Below are 22,216 nucleotides of genomic sequence, written 5' to 3'. Positions count from 1 at the left end.
ATTTGCATAAAAAAGGTCTAAATTTCGTCTGGATGTTCGAATGCATCGAACCAATTGCTAACTTGTAATACGAACGAAAGGGAGATGAAGAAATAGGCTTGCTGGATGGTGATTGAACGACCCGTAGGAAATAAAGGATTAGGAGGAAAACTCATCTGCTTTAATGCCTTCATAAAACATTGGAGACATGCATGATGCAGAGAGTAATATAAAACTATAATCCAAGTAATAAAAACGTGTGCTCAAGATTGGACTAAAAAGTGAGAATCTAACGTAACTGAACTTGACTTGTGAAACGCCTGATTAAAAGTTTGATCATTTTTCTCTGACTTAGTAGATGCTTGCTGTACTGCGAAATGCAAAGCGTCATGATTTTTTACGAATGTCCGGTTCTGCTACACTTTCACTTTGAATGGAATGCGACCCTGTTTCAATATTTGGCAATAGAAGCTGCTTCAACCAAAGATTGCTCCTACACAAGGTTTTGCAATTTTTGCGATACGTCTGTTCGTCCGAGCTGTGAAATCACGGCTGACAACTAAGAAAACCGTGGAACCCGTCATTAATTGTACGAGGTGCTCCTACACTTCTTCAGCGGATCGATCATCCCACATTTTCAGACACGTCTCGACGGTGACATAACAGATCGAGAAGCAAAAAGTAGATTTTAGACGATGCTGTCGCAAAAGTAATCGGCCAGAAAATTGTCAGCGCCCAGCTAATCGGATTTATCCCTGAATGATACACGTACGACGATTGCGTGTTCAGGGTAAGTAATGAATTCTGCTGTTATGTCATTATCAGTAGAATGAGTAGTCTTTCGCCAGGAGGATTAACATCTTTTTAGAGATTCATCCAATTGGTGACTACTGGACACTTCCTTAATCACACCTTCCCTTCTGGCGCCATTTATTTTCTGGTATCAGTCATACAAAGTCTAATGATTCAATTAAACAAAAATCTCCTTGCTATGATATGTGAACCGTTGTGTGCCGATATTAATTCAATCGTGCTGTAGAATCTGGTACGATCTCGGACAGATTGCACAGAGATATCACCCCATAATTCCACGCTACTGTAAATCCGGTATAATCGGGTCAGGAATTCGTAATCCCTGGTGATACCTATGATCAGCCTTCCTGTGAACTTTAACTCGATTGAGATAGCCGCACTTTTAAGGCTCTAACCGTTTGAAATTAATTCTCATAGCCGCAAAACGTAAGTATAGCCAAGCTAGTAAAGTATCGTAGGAACGATGGAACGAATAACGCAATATTTCAAGCGATCAAATATACGCCGTAAGTTGTGTTAATAATAAAATTACAATGTAGAGTTAACGACTCGCTTAACACGGCTGAACGGCATCGCAATCAAGCGTGCGGGTAGTTGATACACCTTGGACGCGTGGAGCTGTTTCGACCATTGATATAATCGCGACTATAAACGTTATGGTATTCTATTTTCAGGTAATTGTCGGCGCTCCCCCTACGTCGCGTCCCCCCTCGGCTTAATAAGAAGTTTATTAACTGGTACAAATGATCAGCAGGCCGATTACGAAAATGACCGGGCCGATTCTTTTTTTTTTCCCCGTCCGTCAAGATTGATTGCCAGGCCTGGCTGAAGATCCCGTGACGGGTATGGAGAATACCGTGGAGCTGATCCTATTCAGAAACTTGACTGATGTCGGCCGGGTTGCTCGCATGGAATCGTTTCTAAGCGATTCCTCGCGCTCGCTATGCCGAAAGCATTAACTCGTCTCCGGTTGACGCGCACACTCCCCGCAACGCGGCGGATCCTTCCACACTCTCGAAACACTTTTGTCAACGATACAGGATTTCCAAAGGCGAATCGATAGATCTTCATTTAGAGAATGTTTATCTGAATGGACCTGTTACAAACTGCGGCCAATTAACAGTGACACGTTAAACATAATATTATTTATTGCAGACCCCCATCCAGTCGCTCGCGTCGACCCTACCTCCTATTGGAATCGGACTATTAATTGGACCCACGATCGAACGAATGGAAAAGTTCCAAGTCCCATGCAGAGATGAGACAGAGGAACGACAATCCGGGTAATCTGTGAGCGGAATAATTGCGCAAAACGACGTCACAATGGCACGTACGTTTATTGTAATGATTCCCCTTCGGCCGTTAATTCGTTTCTTAATCTGATTTCGTAACTTCTGTACAGCGTTGCGTTGGCTGGGATACCCGATACAGGACGATCCGCGGCGGGACGCTTAATTAATCTCGACATAATTATCGCTAATTATAGCTGACAGAAGCGACGGGCCCTGGGTAGACGGTGGTCCGCGTATGGGCGATCCGTGCCCTCCGCGAACGCCCAGGCTGATTCTAATTTCCATCTACACTTTTTCGCTTGGCCAGGAATCGCTGAGTGAACGTTTTGAGTGCGCCGTCTACTCCGTGATCGGGGATAAACGGCGGTTACGTAATCGTTGCGATGCGGAAGACGTGTGGAGCCTTCCTGCGCATGCATGCACCTATGCATTCTGCTTCTCTTTACACAGAACGGTGCCCCAACCGCTCTGGAGGGGATCGTGATCGACAGCTCTGCCCCCTGGTGGTTAACTACTGGTGCAATTTGTGTGGCACGCATGGGGGTTACCCGATGGATTCCCCCGGATATGTACACGTGCGATTACCAGGCTCGAGGATGGATCTGCTATTGGGTTTATACAATTTTTAGAAATCTTGTAGGAACACGAAGAAGAATCTAACCAGTTTCATGCAGGATCTTTTTATGTTTCCACCAGTTTATCGAAGAAATGCCTGATTATATTACGTGGTACAATAGGAGGAGATGCATGCAATGCACTCTGGGGAAGAGGGAACCGGAGACAGTGAACAAATCGATGGTGCTCAGAAATGATGAATGTTTTCGAGGTTTCATCCTCATTTCATACGGATTTTTCGTCACGAATCCAGAGCGCTAGAGGTCTATTCCCGTCATTATCTGCGTTCCATTGCAACTTGCTAACGTCTTTCATGTCGAACCACCGGCGAGACGTACATACGTACTCTTCAGTAGAACGCATTACCGATTTCACCATCGTTCTACGAAACCTTTTTCGCAACTTTATCCCGTCCGTGCTCACCCTCGCGGCGAGCCGTGCACGAATGGGACGCATCCGGGTACTACAATTGTTAACGAACCTTCGTCGACCCTTTTCGCGCTACCACCACGCATAAACTTCGCTCGTACTCTTCTTATTAATTTCGTAGCCAGAGTTCAATAGAAAAATTAAGAAGAATGATGATACTTAGGTAATATTAGATATTACTAGCTCCTACACCAATATCTTGTTAACCACAATATCATACAAGAACCGAATCATCAATGCAAGTAATGGGTAAGCACAAAGCTCAATAGTCGTGTCATATTCAACCAGAACTTGTACTCTGATCGAAATCAACTGACCATTGTATCCATCCAGGTGGACCAATAAACCGAACAGGATCTCTTCTGATCATTGGTGATCGCTGTGTTCATTGTGGATTCGAAATGTACCATCGTAACACTCTCCTCGCTGACCGTTCTCCAGGAGTTTTAAACGAAGTCAAGGAAATTAACTTTAAATGGAGCGCCGTGGCTCGCAAGAAAGCACTTTCAAAACTGTTGTAGCATCGATTAAACCGACAACTCATCTTTCACGCCGGCGAATCTTTTTTTTCTTAGACCACGAGCCAGACGCATCCTATTCGATTACGTCACCAGGTTTTCGTAAGTTCGTCATAACACACGCTGCGATCAAAGCGGACTTTTTATTCCCAGTTCCATTCACCTTCACCTTTACTTTCAGTCGCAACATCCCCTGTCACTGGTGGAAGGACAAAACTGGTCGAATCTCTGCCCTCCTTGCCTCTACGGCAACTCTGCTCGATATCTGACGGAAAGAGTTAGATGGACGATCGTTAGCTCTCCTTGAAGTTACGTTACATTCTTGCGTTCCTCTGCTGACTATAATCGTAGCAAAACCGTAAGAGAATAAAAAACTTGAAGTCCCCAATCTCGGCTATTATTAAGAGCAGTGACGTTCAAAAAGGAACTTGTCATTATAGGCTCGTTTATCACGTATTACCGTCTCATACGGATCTCGTACGAGTACGAGTAATGATTAATTATTGCTATTAAGATCGATCTCGCAAGTGGCACGAGGATCGCCACTATGTCTGCCTAATTATTTAGCCTCAAGTAATCACGAACGAATAACTAGAGTCTGTTTTTTCAGAGACCAAATCTGATGCAACCAAGAAGGGAGGGATAGGGGTGTTGGTCATCTTAGTGCACTTGACTAGTTCGACACGGATTGAAATCTTATTTGGAATGGAAACTTAAGAAGTCACATTATCAGAGAAAGGGCTCTCTCGAGCATGCGACGATACACGTTTCCTAGTGACATAACATAACTGAAACCTCTGCTACACCTACATTTATATCATTTCCACGTTAATTACCGATTACTTTTTTTATTGAAAAATGAAACACATTTTTCAGGCTACTCTGTAAGGCGCATCAACATAACGCAGACTCCGTTAATCCTCGATTTCACCAACTGTGGGAAAACCAGTAATTATATAGTCGGCAGCGATAAATAATATTATTTATATAACGATCGAAGCTCTGAGACGAGCAGCAGTGTTTACACTTCCTCCATCAATCCTTTAGCTCTTTTCAAACTACTCTTCGATACTTTGATCTATTTGTGTATTTACAAACCACCACGAGGAAAAGTTAAAATTCTTTTATTACAAAAGCGCTAATCTTACAGGACTCTCCTTACCCTACGTCAATCACTGGAATTGTACTACAATCATTTAAAGGCTGGCCCATACGTCGTCGAAGGGACCCGAGTATTGTAATTATTGCGAGTTCCGAAGTTGTTGTAAGTACTGTCCAACGAGTTGGAGCCAAATTGTTGCGGATAATTGTTACCAGCGTTCGAGTTTCCATTAGGCGCCTGATAGTTGTATCCTCCATTGTTTCCTTGAGGAACAGAACGCAATGTTTAGTCCTAATCGCCTCGCGAAACCTCGATTTTTCTCGTGAAAATTAATTGCAGACGTACATCAGTTTGTCTACCAGCAAGTGTGTCTTAAGGAAACTTTGAACTACCTGAGTTATCTGCGTTGTATCCAGCACCACCGTTGTTACCATTGAAGCCAAAGCCTTGGTTGCCACCCTGGTTATTATTATACCCATTGTTCTGCGCGTTGTACTGATCAGGATAGGACGCTGTACCCTCGTATCTCACATCAGCATGGAAACCTGTCCTCCAGTCCGCTGTATAAGTCACTATCTGTGTCCTGCCATCGGGTAGCTGCACCCTGTACTCTCCTCGCACGGTTTCACCGTCGCTGCTCTCCCGTCTGCCAAAGTCGTTGCCAGTCGCCTGGTCCTTAACCGCGTACCCAAATTCATAGGACATCGGCTGAAACAGTACAGGTATATTCCTTTAGCGTCGATTACATGGTACTAGCAACGCGAGGCTACGTGTTATGCAATGTTTGGAGACGCTGAAGTTTATGTCCCCCTCTTTTTATTACAGATTAAGTAACGTTTGATTGGCGTCCACTTTAATTATTACAGCGACGCGGAGACAATAGCCAGGTCATACCCCGCAATCTGCATTGTTGGTACGCGCCCGCATGATACCCATTTGCATGATAGGTGTCGATCGGGGATCCCGTTGCTGAACTTTCTATTAAAGTGACTTATCGGATCGTTCGTTCGTATGTTTTCCTAGGCCCAATACAACTATTTCGTTACTGAACCATTGTCTGACACGTGTCAGGACTAGATAACACGGAGATGCCATTAATATTATTGGAACTGTTTGCTGTGCTTCTGAATACATCGCATGGAGTAACACGATCTCCTTACGGTTTAACCGGGTAAACGTACGAGGACTAATTGCGATAAGGATTTGTCATCGAACACGTGCTCGTTCTTGCACAACGAGCCTGACCAATTTCATCATCGAATTCCCTTCCAGTTTCTTTTTTATCCAATTTTTGTGATCGATGCGGAACGACGGATTCACCTAAGTGCGTGCAGCATGTGAAGAGGACATTAGAAAGTGTTATGCTTTAACTAGTTCAACGGCTTACTACTTCTCCATTCCAGTACACTCGAAACTCCATTAATATTATGCTGATATTGTTTAGATCGCGAAGAGGTAGGACGAATGAGGTGGCAGACGAAAAGAATGACGAGGGGACAAAGTGAAGAGGACAAGACGATACAACAAGGGAACGTAGCGTTAGCGATAAAGACGTAGAAAGTAAAGAAGAAGAAGAAGAAGAAGAGAAGCAAAGAAGAGTTCAGAGAATAAAGAACGTGGGGAATAAGGGATATTGTGATTTAATCTGGCTCACGCCAGGGTAGTCGGTAGTCTCCAGGCTAGAACGGCACAAATGTACATAAGCTGACCGTTTAGATTCTTAAGGCGATTAGCTAATCGGCAATAACGATTTGCTGCGGATGAGGCCTGTGGTGGCGGTTCATCCTATTAATATTGTTACGTCAGCCCACGTTTACGACACCACGTACGACAGGATGAATGTGTAACAGTTCGCAGAGGAACCGAGATTCCGGTGCCCACACAACAAGCTTTTTCCACAACTCGAAACTGGGTCACGGACAGCTTTTCCTGGCCCGCAGGAAAAACATGTATTTCCTCACCAAACGTTTTCACTTCTCAACCCGTTCCTTTTCGTTTCGAGCAGCTTTGTTCGTCCGTATCAATTTGTCGACTTGAAATAATCTGATCGTATATCTGTTCTGCCTTCTCCTGCGACTCTGAACGCACTTCTCTGTTGCAGGACGGGACGGAAAATTGTGCCAGCACGGTATTTCTGATTTCATACGTGATAAACTCGTTTATCCATCGAGTACGCGGACCAACGGCCCTAACGGCCACGCGCTGCTCGTCTTGCGGTTGTCCAGAGGATCCCAGCTACTTGGTCTGCGCCTCTGACGAGGCCATACATCATCTCCCACCGTCTAAATCATCGATCTTACGCCTCGGATGCGTTAGAACGTTGGGAACGTTTATGGTAAACCGTGCAGTGACCATTCGATGCGCTCGTGAACGATCGCATGATGAATTTTGTATCGAGGAATGAGTTTATGCACGGGCATTACCGCGGCGTAATTGTTTTGCAGGTAGAAAAACGCCCGAGATGAAACCATTGAAATCGTCCCGTGTTCCCGTCAGCTTTTGCAGCAACATTTGCAGGCTGCACGTGTTAATGTAATTTGAACGGTGTTGCAGTGGTTTAAGGAGTGGTTATTGTTCTATGTTGCAACGGAGTTGGGGGTACTTATGGAGCCACATAAATTTGCTTAATAATAGCTCGAAACGAGCGGTTCATTTGTGGCCTTTGATCTCCTCTAAGAGATTTATTAACGATACCTTCATCCGTTCCAGTTATTATAACTCGAACGATTATCACAATTAACTGTAGTACCTTCTGACAAATGAATTTCTATACAGCCAGACGCTCCTTACTTCCAAAATGCTGTACCGCGTGGGAAGACAAGAAAGACAAAGGGCAACGATATTATCTGGCCATTATGGAGAGTAAAATCAACAAGATAAATGCTCAATCGATCCAGTCTAGATTTGCGTAACCAGATCGAGGGTGCCCGCCTCGACAAAGTTCAATGTTACTTGTAGAATATCCAGGTCTATTACACTTCTTGGAACTCTTGGAATCTACTGCGAAACATTACAGCGGAAGTACGAGATAGATTGATTTATTCTTGATTGGTTGCACCTACCTGGTCGACGTAATCGTTGTCGTTCCCATTATCATAATGATGACCACCAAAACCGTTTCCATTTTGTGCTGCCTGATTGTTGTTGCTTCCAGCAAAGTTCCCTGGCACGCCATACTGAGCGTTCAATGGAGGCTCGCATCTTACTGTTCCTAGGCCCACCAGCAGGACGAAAGATAGCTGTAAATCACAATGGTCCTGTTAATTACTCGAGACACTGGAATATAACCGTGGGCCGCGGATTGCTCAAGGCATGGTTGGAACGTGAAAAATGAATCCGCGATCAAATCGAAAGGATCGCATTGGAAATCAAGAAATGTTTATGGATCACACTTGAGCGACTGCCTCGCCACCGTGGAACATCTCATCTCTTCGGACGGTTTCGTAAAGCCAGCATTTACTAATCCCTGAAAACTCCTTTCACTAATGGATCGCGAGGAACCGCGAGCACCTTAAATTCTGCATCAAGCGATAATTGGAGCATCCATGCGACTAATCGCTGTACATTTCTATTAACGATTACAGGAGCGCGGTAACGAAGGAACGCGAATGCTAATTGAACGGTATATCAGATGGATTCCCAGGCGCAGAACCTGATGCGCCGCTACGAAAGCGCTAGATGATCAACCTGGCTGGCCAGGTTGCGTAGGCGAGAAATTGGAGTCGTGAGCCAGCGTTTTCCTACCGTTTCTGTCGTGAGAAAGCCTCTCGCGCGCACGCACGCGCCGGCACGTTGCATCATCGCGTCGCGCGGTTCTAAATCGCGCGCCGCGAGATTAAAACGTGGAGTTGCGGAGGATACGAAGAGGAGATGGAAGGAAAAGAGAAAAATCAGATCGTTCCGTCGAGTACCGATGTCTTCTGTCGAGGGACTGATTTTTAAGACCCTTGCAGCACGCGAGTGCGTTGTACGTGTGCTCGACGGTATAACAATAGCAAGATCGAGCACAATTTCATCCGGATGTAAAATAACAGACGAAAGCTTTCGTTCATGAATAACTCATCGTTGACTAATTGAATATCTTGTATAAGATAATCTGTTCATTGTAATTGGATGGTACAGATTTGCTGTAGACTTTAAACACTTGAATAATTTTGGGTAATAGAATCTTAAGAGTATATATTTAGACGCCTGACGATAGGCAAACCGTGTAACTGTAGTGTACGACTCGTTGCCTGGTATCAGGCGTACGAAGTCTGAATTTTAAGATTCCACTACTATTTGCATCTTGATTGCAATTGAACAGATGCAAAATTGACTCTGCTGTGTTTTGATATTGTTACAAGATTTTAATATTCGAATGTTACAGGGAAATTGGAAGTTACTTTTACGCAGCTGTTTAGAATGATTACGTTCCTGCAATTAAATGAACGTTATTCAATCGCTGCTATTGAGAATGGAATTTTCAATTTTATTCCATGAGAAAGTGAACGGAATTCACTTCCAGTTGACTAACTACCCAGGATATTAATGATACCTCCAATTATATATCCCCTTTTGTTTTACGAACACCGGGATTTCCTAGTTACCACAATGTTGATGACTCAAATCATTGGGCAACTAAACAGATGTAACGTATTGGAATGATTTCGTAGAGTTGTCGTAAAATTTTGCTGCTAAATAGAAAGCGGAGATCAGTAAGCGTTGGAAAGCAGATTTGAAATAATTAAGAACTGAAGATTGACAATGATTTATAACAGCAAAGGATACCATTGTTTATCTTATAATGCGAGAGACAAAGTGAAGAGAAGTCTTTTCAGGTCGCTAATTATGAGAGCTGATTGTCTATAGTGTATTCAGTTCGCAGGTGAAGTTATTAGACTATTATACCAATGGCAAGAGGACTGACCCACATGCACGTGGCCCAAATTGTTCCTGACTCGCGACAAATGTTAACAACATTCCTGCATCCCAAAGAATGTAGATTAACATCTTAATAATGTTTTCAGGACTAAGAAGTTGCGCCAAAATTGTGGAAGCTACTTTTGATTTTCGTAACAAGCACCAACCGTAACGATGTCATTTAACGGGACGTTAGAATGGCTGCACGTAAACCGATTGCGACACCGTTGTGTTGTTATTCATATTCCTGTGCAAAGCGTACGTGCCTGCGCCGCATTAAGCGGGATGATTACGCGGGAGCAAGTCCACTTACATAATGAAATGCAACATCCCACTGTGTACCTACAAAACGAGCCGTGTTACGTCCAGCTGCGGCTGATATCTGCCGACCAAATACACTTCACGCACCAGGAGACACTACCCGTGCACGATGTCGTACATCGAATCGCCCCAACCCAGGGACTTCGATTAATTTCCACCCACTTACAGAGCAACGAGTCTGATGGTCGAGGCACACGGGGTTAACGAATACTTGTGATCGAGCAATTCGATAAAAAGAAGCCTCTAGAACGTTGTAAACTGGTACTCTCTTGAAATTTGGATTGATGATAGATATACTTCCGGTTGAGACGTGGTTGGGATTAGTGGCAGGGTTGCGAGTTGCATGATGGCAGAGTATGCGTTGGATTGGATTGTAATTACTTATGTAATTGACATGTGAAATTAGTTTGTAGATATGTTAGCAGCTTGACGAAAGGTAGATGTAACTTGGACGCTAAAACTGTGGCTGTAAATAATTATAGACAGTGACTGTAAATGATTGCAATTGAAGTTATATCTGCTAACAGGATTGAGTTACCATGGAAGACTGTCACAAGCGTTTAACGTCAATTTTACATGCTATTTACTGACTCGAGGTTTAAATAATTGCTCAGGAGTTTTCGATTGATACTTGGAAGTATAAAACTTTTAGGATGAAGACACTCGAGTGCTTAGGTCCACGAAATTCCAAATGGTTTTACTACAATCTCAGTTTCGAGTTTCAATTGGTCTCATCCCTTCTGAACAACCACTCGAACCACTTAGCCAAAGCCACGATCCGTTCAAAAGCAAGACACCCTTTACCAAATCTGCAAACAGCCGAACCGTTTCGTCACCCTGGAACGTCCCTGGGATCACTGTTCACGTGTAAACGACAGTAGTCGCGACGAAGACAACCGTGACGCCAAAGCATGGATAGCGCCAGCACCAAAAAAAGATTCGGACAATCTCACTGAATAAGTGAATCCTTGGATTACCTGTCGCACCACTCTTTCCATACTTGTTCGAGAGTACTCAGAAAACCGGAGCACTGTGCGGAATGCTGAATTCTAGTGACGTTTTACCGCATAGCTGGCTTATATAGAGAGCTCCTCTACGCCTACAAAGATTCATTTCCTGTCGGGCACGGATCCTCCTCCAGCACGAGGATGATCCGCGTGGATCCCCCCGTGTACACACAACTGTGGTCCTCTCATCGTACTCTAGTTCACATAGGAACGCCAGCCGTGTGGAAAGCCCGCGCTTTATTTCCCATTGTTCAGCCGGCTGGCATGTGCGATTTTGGGGCGGCGCTGGAGTCTCTTCCAGAGCGGAGAAAGCTGATTACTTCACCGCGTGGGACAGCCTCGCGACGAATCTAGCCTGAGTACCAGGGATAATTAACCAATCGGGGCTTAATTAAGACACCAGGGCCATTGTCCATCCCCCTGGATCCTGTGGTGTAACGTCAACGCTGTATCCTTTTCATCCGTCGTTGTTCTCCTGTAGGTATGCGGGACAGTTTTTAGTTAAGATGAATCTAGTCGGAGGGACGGGAGCATAACTGCAACGATTATTCCGTGTTTGGTAATTTCAAGGTATTGTAGTGTCGAGGATGGAATCTGAAACACGAATGTCTGCGTATGCATAAGGAAAAAGTTGGGGTCGAGGTTGACGTAGCGAACTTGATCTGATCTGTGCCGGTTTCATGCTGGCCTGATTCAGGATACGATTGTCGAGATGGAGATGATGATCAAGGATCAGATTGTAAAGGGAGATCTTGATCGTTAACTGATAACGAAAATATCATAATAAAATAATGTATTATCTGATGTGATATTAGCATCAAGTAAGTACCATTGCAGTGTGCCAAACTAGTAATGGTACCGCATTACAATCTTGTTAAACCGTGAAGAGGACGATTTTCTTGGGATAGTAAAAAATGACAGCATAAATTCAGAAGATCCATTGATCTCATCGCCAGCAGACCGTAACGCGTTCCTGCGAGCTCGTTGGTCAGCGAGATCGTAGACGAAACGACGCATCTTAACGAGTGATACGAGCTGGACACAATGTGTAACGCGAACGAATGCTGAATGGAACGAGATCTCGGCACGTGGACCGATTTAGAAAGTAGCCCGGGTTTGAAAGGCGTTAAAATCCGTCTTTCGACTTGGTCATTTCGATTAAACGAATGTGTTGTCATACTATTGCGGATAATCATATTTCGCAATTCATCTTCGCTGTTCCAGTTCGACTTGAATGCATGATCCTTGAATATTAATCTTAGCCTTCGAAAGTTAAGGCAGATTGAAAGTTTTATTTCTTTTTCAATGATGACTACGAGAATAGCGAATGAACGAATATTAACAATTTTTTTTCAGAAGCTACGGAATAGCGGTGAGGTGGTCGCAATTAGTTAAATAATCCACTAGACGACTGAGAACAGGTTCTGCGTGTCCTAGGACTTGTTTGAAGCTACCGAGCGTAACGAGATTAATAATGATCTCGTTTAGACAATGGCCGTAATCGCAGTCATCGATCTAATCAGTCTGATCAATGAGTCAAACGAAACTTAATCAAGACCGGTTTATTGTTTATTTAGTGTGCGAATTCTCACTTTCGATTCCTTTCGTAACCTTTCCCCGATTGTTCCCCCCGTTACGTGAACAGGAAACAATTGTGTTGCGATAAAGGCTCTGCCGCCTCAAGGGACTATTTGCCTAATTAGTAATTCGTGGAAATTTTTCGGCAACCGGATCCAGTTACAGGGAAGTCACAGTTTCATTGTTCAATCAACAAATTTTGTTACGTCCTCGTTTCGTCACCTACGAACGCAACGCACTGTTAAAAGAATGATCAGCAATCTATCCTTAAGTTTAAGCACTCGTTCGGACAGTTTGATGGAGCGTATGCGTAAATAGTAGAAAGTTGAACAATGGTACTGGATATCCCTAAGCTCTCCTGATGATAATCAAAAGGATCCTCAAAGCAATCTCTCTCGATGATCACTCCTTCGCTCAAGCGTGATAGACAAGGTCATAACACGATCAAAGGATGGTCTAAATTCTCTTCCAATGTTACGCAAGCATCCTTTAGCATAATTTGACCGATCCTTCTTCTACTTTGCTCTATACGCACCACTGAGGAAAGGTATATAATTTGAATATAATTAGAAATTTCGTAAAAAATAGAGCCACATTTTCATCAGAAATCATATTATTAGATTCTATACAAATTATTATTGTCTCAATTGACGATCTCTTTTAAATTTACTAATGTGTCGAGTATCTTCGCTTTCTACTTTCTTCTCTGGAACTACGTTCGCAGCAGTCGCTACGTCCTTTTCCTTAATGTCTTTGACCACCTGAAGAGAAAATTAATTTCCATTTCTTAAACTCCTTAAAATTTATCGAAACATAAATATGTATAATATTAATTACAATTTCATATGTTGAAGATTTAACACCTCCTTCTTCTTCTTCTTCCTCTTCTTCCTCTGTACTATATTCTGGTGGTGCAACTTGTTCAGGATTCACATCGTTTGGCGACCTTTTTAGGATGGACATAGGTTTCGAAAATACTCTATAAATATCTGCTGGCGTTTCTATCGAATCTCCATCTGATTTAGCAACTGAATTATTCTTGGAATGTACGAATTCTATTCGAACAATTTCTTCCTCCGTATCTTCTGTGTTTTTGATAGACTCTTTCTGCTCTTTCGTCAGTTCTTCTGCTACTTTGTTCAAGGCATCTTCCGGCTCCGCGAATGAAACTGATTTTTTCATTTTACATTTCTTAACAGTTTCCTCGGGTTGCGCCTTATCAGAATCAGAAACTTGTTTCTCTTTTTCATTAGAATCTTTTTCTTCGATACCTTTTTCTTCAGAGTCTTCTTCAGAGTCTTCTTCAGATTCTTCTTCTGATTCGTAATACCACTCTTCATTTTCTAACTCATCTCTGAAGAGATCGTTGTACTTCTCGTCTTCTAATCTAGAAGTCAGAAATGGTTTAAAAATAACTAACAAATTTCGAAGGATTTTAAAATGTACCTATTAAGTTCGTCTGCTAGTTCCTCTTCGATCTCGAGCTGATCTAGCCTATTGAACAAATCTTCTTCCGTTTCTATCTTTTTCTTTTCTTCCTGCCTAAGTTTGGCTAATTTCTGGTGATACTCCCTTTCTTTTTCTCTGTGTTTTTCTGTACAAAAAATGTTGCCAAAGTTATTACGTTTCTTCTAGAACAATATAAAAGTGATATTTCGTTTACTCGATTACTTTTCCACGCCGCGATTTGATCTTCATTCCAATGCTCTACAATTTCCTTGCCAGCAAGATCTTCAAAGAGATTGGTCTCTGCTACCATCATCCTAGTTTCATACAAATCTCTTTCTTTGCTTAACTTCATTAACATTTCATCAGCTTCTACAATAAAACATTACAAGTGACATTAAATGCATCCCAGATCCATAATATATCAATCGTACTTTCTATTCTCCTTTGACACAAGGCTACTGCACCAGACGCGCTATACTTTGCAAAATATCCATCGCCCAAACAGGCAAGCACTTCGTTAGTGTGAATTAGTTTCCCTTTCATCAGGGCTCGCCTACCAATTGGCACCATACAGTTAACGTACAGATCTTTTTGGAAAGTTTGCAGCGCTTCTGCAACTTTCTCATGGCCTTTCTTGTAATTAGTCCATATTTTACATTGCTCCTCGTTCTTTTGGATTCCCTTAAGAAGAAACATGTTTTATTAATCTCTACTTACATCAAATCTATGAAAGTTCATTTACTTTTATTAATGTTCAACGATTTACCTTTGCAAGAGCTTCGTTGAGTAACAAATGTTGAACTTTCTGCACGTCAGCCGTAAGATTCATCGTTAAAGTAGATTTAAGAAACAGTATTCACCGAGTAAGAAAAGTTTGCAATTAAACACGTTTATTAGCTATCGTCAATAACAAAATACAATTATTCATTTTCATATTATACATCAAAATGTAATGGCAAAGATTGGTTAGGCATCGATCCAGGAACATTATCTTCATACAGTTTTTAATCCATAAGTTACGTACTGATTATTTATTTCTCAAATTATTTAAATTATTTGATACAATCATGTTTTAATCTTAGTTTCAGTTGTCGTAATTTTTATTGCAAGTAATCTTTTAAATTTGTTAATTATCCAAACATAACCTAGAATGTGGTATTTAAATCTGCAGATCTCTACTCATAACACTGTAGGTAAGAGTACAAATCTTTATTAGATGTCCCTCTCTACATAATATAATATAAAGGTTATAACAATTAATTTAAACACTAATTATTCTCTCGATGATCTGATCGTGGAAACTAAATTATATATATCATAATAATATTACGTTCATGAGAGAAAAATATACAAAAATATATTCTTTATTTGACAAGTAATTAATTTCAATTTGAATTTAATTGGAGTTCTCGTCGACAGAGGGCACTGGCATCGCAACTCGTATATTCAATCGAGTCACGTGACTATGTATCGCATCCACTCGTAGATCTCGTTCTTGTTTCCTTTTCCGTCGAAGGAGAATAAACGCAAGATGGTTAGTGAATTAGTGAAAATCCATTTTTATTTACAGCATCTTAATCTATTATTATTTCAATGTTCGTTTATAACATTCTTAACTGTGCAACGAATCGAAGTATCGAAAAATTTTTGTCATTCGTATACTGTTTAAAAAAGTAATCGTGCGCATAACCTCTCTTTCTGTTTCGACGAGTTGTGCGTTCTGGCATTTTGTTTGCAATTAAAATATGTTATAATTGGAGTATAAATGTGTCTAATGTCGTATTAAGAAAATGTATATTGCGTGAATAAGATGAAATTTTAATTTGGATTAGGTTATAGATTCTTTGTATGTTGTACAGAGGTTGTCAATCGACGTCTGTTGGCGGTGTCGAAGGAAACATGCGTCAAAAGTCGAAGTCCTCGAAAATAATTGTTATTGATGTTGTACAAGAGTGGAATATAAATAGTGTTGTGTTTGTCGTTTCAGGGTAAGGTTAAGTGTACTGATCTGAGGACAAAAGATAAAAATGATTTGCTTAAGCAGCTCGAAGAGCTCAAAACAGAGCTGACGAATCTTCGAGTGGCGAAGGTTACTGGCGGTGCTGCTTCGAAGCTCTCAAAAATGTATGTATGAATGTCATTGTTAGTTTTTATGTTTCGGTATTGATGTTTTATGATACAATGATTTCCATATCTTGGATTAGTATTCAGTTTTCGAGTGATTGAATACAAATATGTAGCAGATGTTCTAAATTTTTATTGTATTGTATATATTTCAGCCGCGTGGTGAGGAAAGCGATAGCTAGGGTATACATTATTATGCACCAAAAGCAGAAGGAGAATTTACGTCTGTTGTACAAAAATCACAAGTACAAGCCTTTGGACTTGAGGCCAAAGAAAACTAGAGCGCTCAGGCGAGCATTGACGCCTTACCAAGCCCACAGAAAAACTCCGAAAGAGATTCGCAAGCGATCTGCATTCCCTCCAAGGAAGTATGCTTTAAAGGTGTAAGCTGCAAGGTTCTACGAGGCAAAATAAAAGTTTTTTAAAAATTCAAGACTTGTGTTACTGTTAAGAGGAAGGATAAAAATTTGAAAAATGTAGGCAGATGCTTTTTATTTTGTATAGAAAAAGGGTACAAAAGTTAAACTTAGGCAGTTTCTACTTGTTCTATCGACCTAATCCTATTCTTGATTGTTCAGTAACTGATATTTGGATTTATTCATCAATATAAGAATTCAATTGAAGTATGCATACTCAATTGATAATGAATGATAAAATTTAATTAAATATCGAATCATAACGAACGTATAATACGTGAATTAGAAGAATTGCAAAGTAGAAGGGTTCTTTGCTCAAATCATTTTTCAGTCTAATAATTTTTAGATACTGAACATTCTAGAATTAACAGGTGCTGCGAAGAAATGTTTAAAGACGAATGCCAGGATTTCTTGAGAGCACAAAGTTCAAAAGTTCATCGCTGTCCTCGCAGACGAAAGGCTTTCGATGGTGGCAGGCCACATCGTGCCATTTGATACCGTCGTTGTAGAAGTTGTTCAGAATCGACAAACAAGATTCGTCGTTACCCTGTAAAACAAATGCGTACGTTAAAAACAAAAATGAAAAAATATTCAGCAGCGTTATTAGATAATTAGTCGTCGATGTAAACCAATTCTCATGAAACTAACATCTTCGTGAACTTCCTGAACACTTATTTATTGTTATCATGTTTCACAATTTGGACTTTCTGGCTTTTGGATTTATTTCTAGTTAATTCTGATAGTTCAACGAAAAATACTGAGATAAAAATATAGAAGGAGAACAGATATAAATTACCTGAGCAGCCTCACGATTGTCAGGTTGTGCCTGTCCATATCCACCTGTGTTACTCCAGTCTCCAGTGTTACGCTGCGTGGTAGGACCGATCTTGGCTCCTGAACCGGACCAGAACCATCCGTTGATGTTCTGCGGTTGCAGATCTGGTCTATCACAACCGTTGAAGTTACACTTGCGTCCAGAGGTCCAGATGAACCTCACGTTTCCTGCACGAAGAAAGGAAAGGAAGAAAAATTCGTTAACAACTATGGACACAATGGAGATAACAACATTCTCTTTTAGTAAAATTCACCTCGAGCTAATCTCTGTTTAATAAACTCATTTTCTTGTGGCGTTTCAAGAGAGACTGCGTCCATACAGTGTCTGCGGCAGATATTACGAGCATCCAGCCAGTCCACTTCAAGACTTCTAGTCGGTTGATGCTCCCAACTGAAGAAGTATGAATGCGCTACACCTCTGGCATCCCTGTACGTAGCATGTCGTACTCCTAAAACAAGCTTCGATACGGAAAATACTCACGCAAGAGTATAAAGTTTGATCGAAATACACTCACGATTAGCGCAGCTGCGCGCGTCGGGAAGAGCAAGTCGACGTTGAGCGTTCGCCGTAACCGCAGCGAGGACCAACACCAGCCATATCGCTCTCATGTTTGCAGTTCTTCAAGAAAAGAGAAAGAAAAAAAATATGAAACATTTGATATTCAATATTTAATGGGTAACTTAAATGATTCAAGTTAATTTCTGCTTTAGATGAATCCAATGTTTAATTAGAGAGAAAGAATTGTATCCCAGAAGCCTATTGTTTAAAGTGGACCCATTAAGTAGAAAAATGTCAGGCAGTGAATGTTCCAGGAAAACAGCGTTTCTCGCGCTGGGTATCTCTAGCAAGTAAAAGTTTCTTGGGAACGAATGTTTGTCGAGGGTGAAAGGAGACTTTTCAACGGTGAATTATGACTCGAGAAGGAGAGGACTAAAGGAGAATCTCTCATAGCGATGACGGGGGAAAATGCTGCTGCGATTTTGCAACGGGTCTTAATTTTTTTTGTAATGTACCATCAACTTTCCTCTGTAGACCAGCTACAACTTTCTAAATCGTCTTTGTGACAAAACCATCGCCGTGTGATGCGTAATTAATAGCCTGGCAAACGTTTGAATGCGAAGCAATTGTCTGACCAACGATCTGTAACGCAGCAGAGAAATTTCGTCCGCCGCAAACGACATTAAGGAATAGTCGAGAGAAGAAGATTGTACATGAAAAGAAGATACTCCTCGTTGTGATTAACCAAGATTACATATTGTACATTTGAAGTACTTTCCATTTCATAATTCAGATAATTGAATAGTCTAATGTGCGGCTACCACCGCTTTATTCTGATCGTGTATGATTATCATACTGAATAACAATGATTCTTATTTAGGATTCCGCGCCATTGCGGACTTAATGAAGCCCTCCTTTTTAATGGCACGGCTTTCGCTAAAAATTAGTGTCAGCGGTCGTTCACCTGGATTGGAAGAATACCCGATAGAGTCTAGGAAGAGATGATTCAATTACAAACCGAATGAAAGGAATTTCTTTCACGGAATGATTTGTAACCGCATCGAGGAAAGTTCAATATACCAACGACCGCGTAATTTACGAGATAATAAACCGGCTGGAGTAATACTTGATTAATTCAATCACGGTAAAATCATTTCAATTATCCGTTTACGCAATGCAATACATCTTGCTTGTAAAACTTTACAAGTATCCAAGAATTGGATAGATTACATCTAGTCGCACAGTCCTACCGTTTTACCAATCAGCGAATAATGAACGAACCGTAAATGTTACTTGATTTATTTTATTGATTGCGACTCGTGATAGAGCCTCTCCACGCTTTCACTGGGAATTCTCTGGAGGAAGGCGTCGGGCGATTTCTGAAACAGACAGTCGACCGGATGAGTCTTTCGACAGAACGTTAGCTTATCTATTACGTAATAATAATTATCCTGTTATTGAAGGGATTGCGAAATTCGATAGGCATCAGGACAATTCCAGGAATCTGCTACGAGAAACGAATTACATTTTCATATACGGCGCCATTTCATTTTCCTACGCTATCTTCAAACTTCTCCTCCATATTAAATTACCCAGTCTTCCTGGCAAGGTAACCAACAACATACCATAACAGCTTTTAAATTCTAATTGTAAGTGAACTCTCATTGAACCCAAACGTACATTTCATGCAATTTGTTCTACTGTCTAGGGTGTTATGCGTCGTTCGACTGTTAGTTACAGGGTTAGATGAGTATTCGCCAGCGAACGAGAAAAAGGGAGAGAGATCATGGCTTTATTTCGTATCCGCGTATGTGCTCGTGGAACCGTTATCTGGCCGGCTTTATATCGTCCGGTTTACGCGGTTGGCTGTGTGCTCTACGTATTTCTTAACGGCTCCTCGTCTGTCTGTAGGCCCGCTGCATATACGCGTATTCGGGACGAGCACGGCGATATAAAAACGGGGCAGGAGCGTGCCAATGCGTTCGTCACGAGAAGCAAGAGGACGAGAGAAAAAAAAAAAGGAAGAAAATTTCGACTTTCGTTCGATCCAGATCGATCGAGGATCGTTGGTTCGTCCCATTTCTCCTTTTTTTTTTCTTACTTCATCACGAACAAGTTCCGTTCGTGAGTAATATTAGGCGATACGTTGCGTTGAATGAGAACTAGTAGGCTTCTGATGTCGAATCGGTGCCCAGAGAATTTCCAACGTCATGAACATAGAGGTATTCTCATTTGTATGTGAAGCCATGTTTATGCAAATGCGTGTTTGATGACATGTAGGTCATTGGTGACACCTGTTGTCCCCTTTCTTTTTTATCTTATATTCTTTAATGTGCCAGTGCGAAAAGAGTTGGTCTGGATGCTCGAAGGATATCTGCGTTTCTGAGATTGTCCACTTCCAAATGCAGATGCTCGGTGTCGGGAGGTGTCCGAAGGGAAAAGGATTCATCTTTAATTCAGAACTTTTGCTTAGATGGCTGTGGCACGTTCAATGAGGAAGAGAAGTTTCTCTTCCATTTGATTTGCCAAGTGGTTCTCCGATGGATGGAAACCAGGCACAATTTTTCTCTTCCTTTTGCGGAGGATATCGTAAGATGTAATGAATTCTTCGCTGTGGTAATACTTCACGTGCTCTATGTTGCATCGTTGCGTATGCTCGCGGTGATCTTACGCAAGGAAAAGTATATACCTTCGCGAAGATAAACTCCTCATCGCCTCTCACGAATCGGAGAGAAAGTGAGCGATCTTCAAAACGAGCGTGTTTACTTAAAAATCGAAATCAGGCGAAGATGGCGTATCTCCAGGGGCGGGCAATATTTTTCTCTTATTAAACAACAATTATATTTCCTGCTTTGCTTTTAACTGATATTCGTTTTTAGCCCCCCAAAAGAAACACGAGGGAAGGAAGCTATGATTAGTACTTGTTCGCTAAATTTCTCATGGTGTGAATGCGGTAAAACGTTCGAGAACAATCTTGAGGAACGTGTGCGCAGAAAACAGTGAAATAGCTAATTGAATGTAAATCAGTGAAGAAAGGTAATTGAGAGTGCCTGGTTAATTAAGGAGCTATCAATTGTTCGCGTCTTTATTTGCTAATGTAGATGTTTTAATTTATAATACCATGGTATAGAACAGCATTACGCATTAAGCTTTTACTAATTTAATTACGCAATGCTGCAAAAAAGTTCCATCTAAATTTTCTATGAGGATATTCATTTTCACAATTAATCCCAAAAACTTCAGTATTCAATTAATGACCTCTCAAAATTATACAACTTCTTTATCTAAAAATATTTCTAACGTTATTATGAAAAGAGCATGGTTTATCATTTTTATCAAATTATATCTTCCCAAAAATTATTTCATAATCCTTAGAATTTGTCACACAAAGTAGTGACTATTCTTAAATATTAAAAGAATATATATTTACTAGATAATTAAAATTACTAATGTAAGTAAACAATTTCTATTCTAACGTTAAATTAAATAAAGAACGTCTACTGATGTGTAATTTGGTAAAATTTTTCTTAGAAGGTGAAAGCAACCGAATTGAACCTGAGTTTAGAACGTGATGACCCGTCACGCGGTCACGAACGTGATTTGCGGTACAGAACGCGTGAAAACCGCGCTTTCAGGAGGAAGATTATCGAAGAGAAAGCCCCGGAGAGTTCCCGCGCAGGTCATGCGAGAGGACCGTCCGATTCACGAGGTCGCTTTCGATTTCTCCGAGTTCACTTACCTAGAGAAGCTTCCTCTGGCACCTAATCAACGTTCACCCGGTCCTCTAGATCCCTCCGATAAAAATGACGACGGTAATCTGCCAGTAAAACTCGAGAGGGTATGATAAAACTTCTTTCGTGATCCCACGTACAAGTTTGGTCTCTGTGTGTATTTTTCGGGTGGCTAAATTGGAACGTGAGGTTCGTCCACCAACTTGTCGATCGCGGCGAGAAAGAAGAATGAACTGCGATGCACGAGCAGGCAACCGGTATATAGCCGGCCCACATTCCCTTCTGGCTCGAGTAACCCAGATTCTTCCCACCCGACTGCGTCTGCGGAGCATCTTCGGGGGCCTGAAAGGGGCCCTGGATAAGTCCTATCTTGCGACGGCACCTCTCACTGGTCGCTTCCCTTCTACCCGTTACTCGCGTTAGGTTCCTCGAAGTCTTTGGGAGACTAGAATTCGTTTTTCTCGCGTTGGAATCCGTCACTCTAATTGATTCTCTTAAAGGAATTGTCCTTCCACCGCTCGAACGCATTTAAAGTCGTCGGTTTTCATTGATGGATGTAACTATGAATTGAAGTATCGTTTCCTTAGGTTCAACGTTTTTCAATCAC

General features: G+C 41.4%; 4 protein-coding genes and 1 pseudogene across 4 annotated transcripts; 1 reads left to right on the top strand and 4 right to left on the bottom strand.

Moving 5' to 3' along the window:
* Positions 1-527: 527 nt before the first annotated feature.
* On the bottom strand, positions 528-798 carry LOC143427374 (uncharacterized; annotated as a pseudogene).
* A 4,040-nt stretch (positions 799-4,838) lies between these two features.
* Positions 4,839-11,144, bottom strand: LOC143426841 (uncharacterized). The gene is made up of 4 exons (XM_076900517.1): positions 10,949-11,144; positions 7,811-7,987; positions 5,141-5,456; positions 4,839-5,011 (listed from the first exon to the last, which is right to left on the bottom strand). The coding sequence occupies exons 1-4, from the start codon at positions 10,967-10,969 to the stop codon at positions 4,839-4,841; spliced, it is 687 nt and encodes a 228-aa protein (XP_076756632.1). The 5' UTR covers positions 10,970-11,144.
* A 2,030-nt stretch (positions 11,145-13,174) lies between these two features.
* Uri (unconventional prefoldin RPB5 interactor) lies at positions 13,175-14,909 on the bottom strand. The gene is made up of 6 exons (XM_076900279.1): positions 14,772-14,909; positions 14,437-14,686; positions 14,228-14,374; positions 14,003-14,150; positions 13,394-13,943; positions 13,175-13,317 (listed from the first exon to the last, which is right to left on the bottom strand). Exons 1-6 carry the CDS (start codon positions 14,832-14,834, stop codon positions 13,192-13,194), a joined length of 1,284 nt encoding a protein of 427 aa, XP_076756394.1. The 5' UTR covers positions 14,835-14,909; the 3' UTR covers positions 13,175-13,191.
* Positions 14,910-15,454: 545 nt separating this feature from the next.
* Positions 15,455-16,562, top strand: Rpl35 (ribosomal protein L35). The gene is made up of 3 exons (XM_076900237.1): positions 15,455-15,539; positions 15,993-16,129; positions 16,285-16,562. The coding sequence occupies exons 1-3, from the start codon at positions 15,537-15,539 to the stop codon at positions 16,514-16,516; spliced, it is 372 nt and encodes a 123-aa protein (XP_076756352.1). The 5' UTR covers positions 15,455-15,536; the 3' UTR covers positions 16,517-16,562.
* A 123-nt stretch (positions 16,563-16,685) lies between these two features.
* On the bottom strand, positions 16,686-21,746 carry Ctl5 (C-type lectin 5). The gene is made up of 5 exons (XM_076900238.1): positions 21,618-21,746; positions 17,895-17,998; positions 17,634-17,828; positions 17,342-17,547; positions 16,686-17,092 (listed from the first exon to the last, which is right to left on the bottom strand). The coding sequence occupies exons 2-5, from the start codon at positions 17,986-17,988 to the stop codon at positions 16,934-16,936; spliced, it is 654 nt and encodes a 217-aa protein (XP_076756353.1). The 5' UTR covers positions 17,989-17,998; positions 21,618-21,746; the 3' UTR covers positions 16,686-16,933.
* Between the last annotated feature and the right edge of the window lie 470 nt (positions 21,747-22,216).

This window comes from Xylocopa sonorina, chromosome 9 (assembly GCF_050948175.1).
Source record: "Xylocopa sonorina isolate GNS202 chromosome 9, iyXylSono1_principal, whole genome shotgun sequence".
Classification (NCBI taxonomy): domain Eukaryota; kingdom Metazoa; phylum Arthropoda; class Insecta; order Hymenoptera; family Apidae; genus Xylocopa; species Xylocopa sonorina.
The sequence above is the reverse complement of the archived record's forward strand: the minus strand, read 5'-3'. Positions and strand labels throughout refer to the sequence as shown.